This window comes from Xylocopa sonorina, chromosome 4 (genome assembly GCF_050948175.1).
Source record: "Xylocopa sonorina isolate GNS202 chromosome 4, iyXylSono1_principal, whole genome shotgun sequence".
Lineage (NCBI taxonomy): Eukaryota > Metazoa > Arthropoda > Insecta > Hymenoptera > Apidae > Xylocopa > Xylocopa sonorina.
The window spans coordinates 9,229,882-9,238,138 of record NC_135196.1 but is presented as its reverse complement, the minus strand read 5'-3'; the positions used below and the strand labels follow the sequence as shown (position 1 = coordinate 9,238,138).

Below are 8,257 nucleotides of genomic sequence, written 5' to 3'. Positions count from 1 at the left end.
CACCGAGCAGCTGCTATGAACGGTGCAGGTGAAGACATCCCAAGCAGATGCATCTTTTTGAATATCCTTTACATGATAAAACATTGAGCACATATTTGTACCTGATCGAATTAAGTTTTCAATGAAACTTTCCATGAAGAAGGTAAAATATGCTTCATATTCTTAGCGTACGTCTATTTATGATAGACACGGAGAAAATAATTGCGCGATATCTACACAAAGAAAAAAAACCAACAAAAAATTCACATTGCGCAAAAAAGTACATCATTTTTCAGATACGTTAAATAAATAAATAAATATTTATTTTTAATGCGTAATAAATTTATTTATTTATTTATTTATATTAATTTCAATGCTTATAATAGTTTTTGATATTAACAAATATTTTATGTACTACGTACATATGTGTAATTCGGTGGGTGTACAGCTTTACTTGATAAAATTAAATTTCGTTTTAGTGGGTCAGTGGAAGTGTTCAGCCACAAGCTATTTCGATGACAGTAACCTATATTTCCACTGGCTTTGCAGTGTCAAACTAAAGATAGCATCACGCATCTAAATTTTCATTTCGCTGGACTAAATTCCCACCTTTCTTGAAGCGTTCTTATTTAGCATGCTGTAGCCCATTATGCTTGTTTTCTTATTTCCATGCGTTAGAAAGCGTCCATAATAACAGCAAATAAACCAAGCTTTTACTTAGGATGAAGTTTAAGACTGTCAGCATATGCACAAATATGCGAAAATAATAATAATGATTTATAAAATAATTTTTATATTACTATATTTATGTACAATTATACGAGATAATTTTTTTTTTATATGAAATATTCAACTTCCGACAGATTTCATTAAATTTTCCTATTACTATTACTATAAGATATACCGACGAGAGTATGTAGCTCATAAAAAATGCCAAAAAGAGTATTCAACAAAAACATAAGCAAAGAGTTGATTCTACTTTCCTTCGACAAATTGGCACACCGCTTTCAGCTTCAGGTCGTGGAATCAATAGAGCGCGTGGTCGCGCGCATCTCAGGGTAGAAACAAACTGAAGTTAATGTAAGAAACACAATCGAACGCAAGTTCGATGAAAATATCTTTTGCTACCTTTACCTATTCTGGCGTGCAAGGGGTACCAGGACTATACACAAAAATACTGTATATAACTGAAAGGCCTGACCTGTTCATACCTTTTTGACTCGATCGTAACCGGTTCGGCCCGTCCTCCATCGACTCCACCTAGCTTTCTCGATTGTATTTACCGCTCTAAAATTGTAACTATATGCCTATCTACAGTTAGGAACTAATCGCCAAAGGATTATCACAGGTCAACGAGTATTCAACCTTCCGTGCACGTACTACGGTTCAATAGCACAAAACGGATCGATTATTATTAATAGCAATGGAACTACCAAATTGATGATGGACTTAACATTGGTTTATGATATGATACTTTACAATCAAATTTTAAACTAAATGTAATAAGAAAAATATTTGATTACCTGTTCATTTTTTCAATTAATGAGAAATGTATTAGGACTAAACGTGTCCGAATGATGATAATCCTAAGAAATAAGGAAGATGAACTTTCATCTTTCTCTACTACGAATCTCAATCTTACAAAATAAAAAAAAGATAGTACATGGTATGGAATTTATAAAAGTGATTTAGATTTCGGAAATGTATAATATAGCTTATCCGATCGGATGAAGGAAAAAATGTTAAATTTACTTTGCAATCACAAAATTGACTCAAGCCATTAGCACAGATCGAAAATCATTTACTGTTACTTTCGATTATTAACTCTGAGAATGTTTTTAATATGTTTGTTAAAAGAATTAACTTCGACTAGAAATCTGGCAAACTATTCACAATATATTTACAACTTTTTCCTCGATGACTCATAGAGCCACATTTTCTATCGAAACGATGACACAAAACGTTCCGCGAGCCAGTACGAAAAACCTTGACGATTTCGGAGCGAGGAACGGGTTACTTTGAAATTAAAGTACGTCGACGCTTTCGCTCGATGGCAGCACCTATCGAGAGTATCATTAAACTTTCCCGTGCTACATCTATCGGTGATAAGTTGAAGCAATAGCTGATCCATGCAGCACAGTAGCTCTCTCGCTTCGTAGAGCGGCACTTCGTCATTTTCGCATCCGTGCGAAATCCTGAACGAGCCAGCGGAGAGAGCCGCGTCGCCATCTTTAGGAACGGTACCGACTGTCTCCGCTATCGCCGCCTGCTACGTTTTTTGAGAGCTTAAAATCAGTCCGCGGTTATAGTAATAGAATTAGTGTGTTTAGTGCGATAGCGCGTACTTTACTTCCTATCGCGAGAAGACGCGATTTAACATTCGTTCGCGATGTTCACTTAATACGTCTATGCCTCGTAAGTTTATGTGTGCGTGCTGTGTAAATTGAGCAGACGACGTTTCGCAAGCGTTCCGAGGGTTGAGAACGATCGAAACCGACGTTGTTCCCGTTTGTTCTCACTTCGTTCGACCTTCGTTCAAACTATCGCCTCTGACCTACGCGATTCTGCCGCTCGGTTCGTATCGTTGCGAGGCCCCGACTAGTGCACAGTGTTTTGATTTAACGAGCAAGTGGGACAAGTCACATCGAGGAGAGCCATTGCAGTGTAGGAAAAGCCACGGCCGAAGGCAGACGTAAAGAGAGCAGGGGATACGAAAGGAAAGACCGAGACGGTTTTAGTGGACGACAGTAAAGACGGGCTAGTACAATTGACAGGGAAGATGGCGCGAGGTGCGGATGAGGATTAATGCTGACCCATTTTTCCGCGCGAAATCGTTTGGTCTTGCTTTGTCGTGCGATTAAGAGACCACTGAGGTTCGAGCCGAAAGTGCGAAAGTTCCGGTTTCTGTTTAGTGAATCGAACTGAAAAAAAGAAAGGGATAGTACCACCGGTAGAGGTATACATCACCGTCGTGCGGTGCGCGCGTGTGCCCTGTTCTTGCGTAAGTGTGAGTGCCCTATTGGAGGTGTATAGGTCTCATAGGGCTAGCACCGACGAGCTCATCGAGTCCGAGACTGTTATAGATCGTCGGCGACGATAGGAGAGGATACGATAAAAGGGAAGGTTTGCGTACAGTGTTGGAAGTAACGGTAAAAGTACGGAAAACTTAGCAAAAATTTTGAAGAGGCCGGAGTTCAACGGGGCCTTGGTAGGCTCGGCTGTGGGAGAAGATAAACGGAAACGAAGACGCAGTCTTCTAGAACTTCTGAAGCTGCGTAGAGCCGTGGCAGGCTCGGGTACGAGCGCGGCTGTTAAGATGGGCAACAATGCCGCTACTGCGAACAAAAAGGTTGATGCTGCCGAGAGCGTCAAGGAGTTCCTCGACAAGGCAAAGAAGGAGTTCGAGGACAAGTGGAAGAGGAATCCAACGAACACTGCTGCACTTGACGACTTCGAACGGATTAAGACACTCGGCACTGGCTCGTTCGGCCGTGTCATGATAGTACAACACAAACCGACCGGAGAGTATTACGCCATGAAGATACTCGATAAGCAGAAAGTCGTGAAACTGAAGCAGGTTGAACACACGCTTAACGAAAAGAGGATACTGCAGGCGATCAGCTTCCCGTTCCTCGTCTCCCTGCGGTTTCACTTTAAGGATAACTCGTATCTTTATATGGTCCTCGAGTATGTGCCAGGCGGTGAAATGTTTAGCCATCTACGGAAGGTCGGTCGGTTTTCGGAACCGCATTCGCGCTTTTACGCGGCACAAATCGTATTAGCGTTCGAGTACCTACACTACCTCGACTTAATCTATAGGGACCTTAAGCCGGAGAATTTGTTGATCGATTCGCAGGGCTACCTGAAAGTCACAGATTTCGGTTTCGCTAAAAGGGTACAGGGTAGAACATGGACCTTGTGCGGGACACCGGAATACCTGGCGCCTGAAATCATCCTCAGCAAAGGTTATAATAAAGCTGTAGACTGGTGGGCGCTCGGTGTCCTCGTCTACGAGATGGCCGCTGGTTATCCACCCTTTTTCGCTGACCAACCGATTCAGATCTACGAGAAAATCGTTAACGGAAAGCCACGATTTCCCTCGCATTTTGGATCCGACTTGAAGGACTTGCTGCGTAACTTGTTGCAAGTCGACCTTACCAAAAGGTATGGCAATCTGAAGGCCGGTGTGAACGACATCAAGGGTCACAAGTGGTTTGCCAGTACCGATTGGATAGCTGTCTTCCAAAAAAGAATCGAGGCTCCGTTCATACCGAAATGCAAGGGACCCGGAGATACGAGCAACTTCGACGACTACGAGGAGGAGACACTTAGGATTTCGTTGACCGAGAAGTGCGCCAAGGAATTCGCCGAATTCTGAATTTTCACATGGACCGAAGATGGGAACACGTGTCGCGTATTTACTCATACGCGATGGTTCGTCGCTCGTTGCTCGTTTACTTTCGAGCGGGAAAGATAGATGACGTAAGAGAGACGGGCATATTAGGGGAGGGAGAGAGAGAGAGAAAGAGAGAGAGAGAGAGAGAGAGAGAGAACGAGAGAGCGTAAGGAAGCATATATTACATGCATGCAAGATAGAAAAAAAAGCGTGTACATGTGTGTGCGTGCGCGTGTATAATTGTGTGCATTTGCGGGCAAGCTCGGTGCAAAGTGTACAGGGAGAGAGAAAGAGAGAGAGAGAGAGAGAGAGAGAGAGAGAGGATAGATTACAAGTATGTGGAGGAAGGGAGAGGAAAGAAGGGAGATAAACATATACAAAAAGCACATGGTAGATTTTGCGCTTTGTTATTACCGAACTTTTGAGGGGAACGAAAAGAGTATACGAAGGAAACACGGCAAAACGCCTTTATCGAGCGTACTGTGAGAAAAGGAGTAAGAAACCGGCGAAGAGAGCGAAAGAGAGACAGAAAGAAGCAGACGTAATGCACTAAAGAAAACTACCCTTTGTTACATATACAGATATCGTATATAAACATGCATAACACATGCGGGCACGTGTGCGTTCACACATACCATCATTATCACCACTATCACCACCACTCCACCACAACTTTTTACATGAGAAAACATGTTTTTTTTTAGTCAAATAACTGATATATTAACGTACGAGAATGATGACGTGTTTGTGTACGTGTGCGCGTACACACATGCACACACGCGCACACATATGTTCCCTAAAAAGGCTTTATTACCCGGTTTACGGAGGAGGCGTGTGTAAAGTTTGCTCTCGATAACAATTATTAGCATCAGAAACGTCATTCTACCCGAGTTACTTTGTATATATAGTGTCACTGTAATTCCTAACGAACGATCCCGGGTCTCCTTTACACCACGCCTTTCTTCTTCATTTGTCTTGCCTCTTTTAGCGCGTGCAAAGTTTACAAAAAGACTTGCCGGGAGAGGATAATATACATTAACAAACCAGTTTCCATGTCATGCATTGTTGTCTATTTGTCTACAAATATCTTGTGTTTATTCTATGTTGAGAAAGAATTTTTGCCACGATACGATCCGTATTTATAATAGCTAGTCGTCACACGATTATTCCGTGGGAGTAATATTTATATATGACTCGTTTTTCATCGATCGTTCGCTGTTGACAACATCCGAGAGAAACAAATGGAAGGAAGAAGGGAGAGAAAGAGATAGGAGGGAAGCTAAAGAGAAAGAGAGGGAGAGAGAGAGAGAGAGAAAGTTAGATCTTTTTTATAGTACATTGTGACTTATTAAAAGAAAAAAATATTGAATTGTTGAATTATTGCATCTTACGTAAGTGATACAGAAAAAGAAAGGAGAAAAGGATGAGGAAAGTGAGCGGGAGAGAGAGAAAGAGAGTGCGAGCGAGAAAGAGAGAAGAGTATTTTTAAAAATACAATCGACGGAGTACGAGCAAAATAAGGATTCGTTTTTGGAACGTTTTTAATAGAGGACCACTGACGTTCGTACATAGATACATCGTAAGAGTATTCACATATAATTACACCGCCTTAAGTTGCTATGCGCAAAGGGGCAACATTATCTTTTATATAGAGCTGCACTTTTAGTACGGAGTATGTAAACATACGAGCAATTCTGTATTCGTGCAAGAGGAAAGAGAAATGAACGAAGCACACGCACGAGATTGCCGAGGGAAACGCGTATTCGTGCGAAATGTGATTTCATTGAACGGTACAGAGAGGCATGTTAACTGAAATCGTGAGAAGACTGTTCGAAGTAACAGATCGGCGAGGCAGAAGGCATAATTGAACGGAGAAAAAGAACGAAAGGAAAGATGAATTGAATTTAAAACAGTAACAGCAGCAGTAACAGTGACGGTGAAGTTGTTTTCGCTGGAAGATGTGTTTATTAAATTTTTCTAGGTTGATTCAAATTTGCTTTTAAGATCGAGCACATGGGACTCTTTGTGACACCATATATTTACTGAAACGAAATCCGATGAGCAGTTAACGCGAGGAATGCCAAGAACCAAAGAAACACCAATTCTGGGCGTGGACAGATTCGACACGCGTCGATCGCGTGATAAGGATTGATTTTACAATGAAATTTGTAAAACGAGAACGTCCGATACACGGATACCTTTGTTAAAAGTCGCACGTTCTGTAGAGTGCATATGTTTTTACGAATGTTCTGCAATTGGCTTTTTCATAACGCAATGGCGCGGTTCCCAATCAGAATCCGACGAATTATACTCGATTATCACGCGATGGAAGAACAATTTCGTAGTTCAACGTTGGCATGAAGTCGGTTAGGTGTACGTCAGAGGTATCGTATTAATTCGATTTTGGTGGCTTGATCGAATCTTTAGTCAATCCAGTGATCGTTGTGAAAGTGTGAAAGTGAGAAAGAGCGAATGAAAGGCAAGGAAAGAATGAAAGAGCAAAAGAGAGCGGGTAAATCCATGATCCACGTTGCGGTAACATCTGGGAATTACTGCGGTTTCCACTTTCGTCCAACTTCATTCTCTTTTCAATTGGGAGAAAGGAAACTTAACGATCGAAGTTGCAGCTGAAATGAAAAAAGGCTGAACGGGAGAAGGAGAACGTACGGCTAACGCAAGTAAAATTACTTTATGAGACTTACTTTTACGCGTATCACGAGCGTGCTTGTATCTGCATATCGCGTACGTACGCGATACAAATGACACCAACGTAAAGAGTGTACATTTTCTTCAACAGAGTTTCTTTCAACATCTTCTCTTGACAAGAATATAGTTGATAGCCATTCGTATAGTTTTTTCAAATTGACTGCGCATGTTTATCAGCGCAGATAACCCTTGACATTGGCCAAGTATAAGATGTGTCGAAATTTGGCTTTATTATTTAGGACAACGAGTAGGAAGGTGGGTGTATCATACATCGATCGAAAGCTTATACTTCAAGGATGATGATGATGATGTGGATTGTCGTAAATTCGTAGTTTTCTGGTATATTTGTGAAAAGAGACCGCCACATCTCCAGTGGATTGCGTCTACAAGTTTGGGACAGTTGAAAACCCTGTGCACAGCTGGCCATGCGAGGGTGTAAGAAATATCTGTTACTATTATATATAACACGATCGAAACTTCCGATGCAGCTCGATCCTAATCCAATACTCACAAGTCAAATTAATTAGAGTATTAATTCGGCTGGTATTAGATTGGGATTGGGTTACTTGGTATGTTTCGATCGCCGTTAGGTGACTATTTGCGCTACATGGTAACAGACGTTTCTTACAGCCTCGCATATGCAGCTGTACACGGGGCTTTCATCCGAATCCAAGCATGCTCGAAACTCCGTTTATATAGGTTGTAAACAGAAGATAAGCCGGGAAGCAACTAAACTGACGAGTCGACTATCGCGGAGACACACTTACAAGCAGAATTCGTTGTGGTGTTGGCGACTTTTTTTTTGCAAATATATCAGGGACTGTATGCTCGTAGTGATTAGGGATCTTTGAGGAATCTTTGAGGAATATGCATTTAAATGATGTGTCATGCATCTCCTAACTTGTTCCGAATACTAATGTGGCATCAATTTCAGCAAATAAGGATGTTGTAGCATACGAAATTCATGAATATCTGTACAATAAGTCGTTCTTCTTTCTCGCGTTCGTAACTTCTAGTATGTGTATTTCCTCTGCCTTAAGTATACATGTGCTGTAAGATTAGATGAAATAAAAACCGGAAATATAGGCATGGATAAGGAAGTGCGAATTTCTTGGTGAGGAACCTTGCGACCAAAATGAAATTCGAATTGCGAAATTCTGGTTGGCGTTCTATCCG

At 41.4% G+C, this 8,257-nt stretch overlaps 1 protein-coding gene across 1 annotated transcript; it reads left to right on the top strand.

The window, feature by feature from the left end:
* Nucleotides 1-2,132: 2,132 nt before the first annotated feature.
* Nucleotides 2,133-7,916, top strand: Pka-c1 (Protein kinase, cAMP-dependent, catalytic subunit 1). Its single transcript, XM_076894285.1, has one exon. The coding sequence runs from the start codon at nt 3,296-3,298 to the stop codon at nt 4,355-4,357; it is 1,062 nt and encodes a 353-aa protein (XP_076750400.1). The 5' UTR covers nt 2,133-3,295; the 3' UTR covers nt 4,358-7,916.
* Nucleotides 7,917-8,257: the final 341 nt, after the last annotated feature.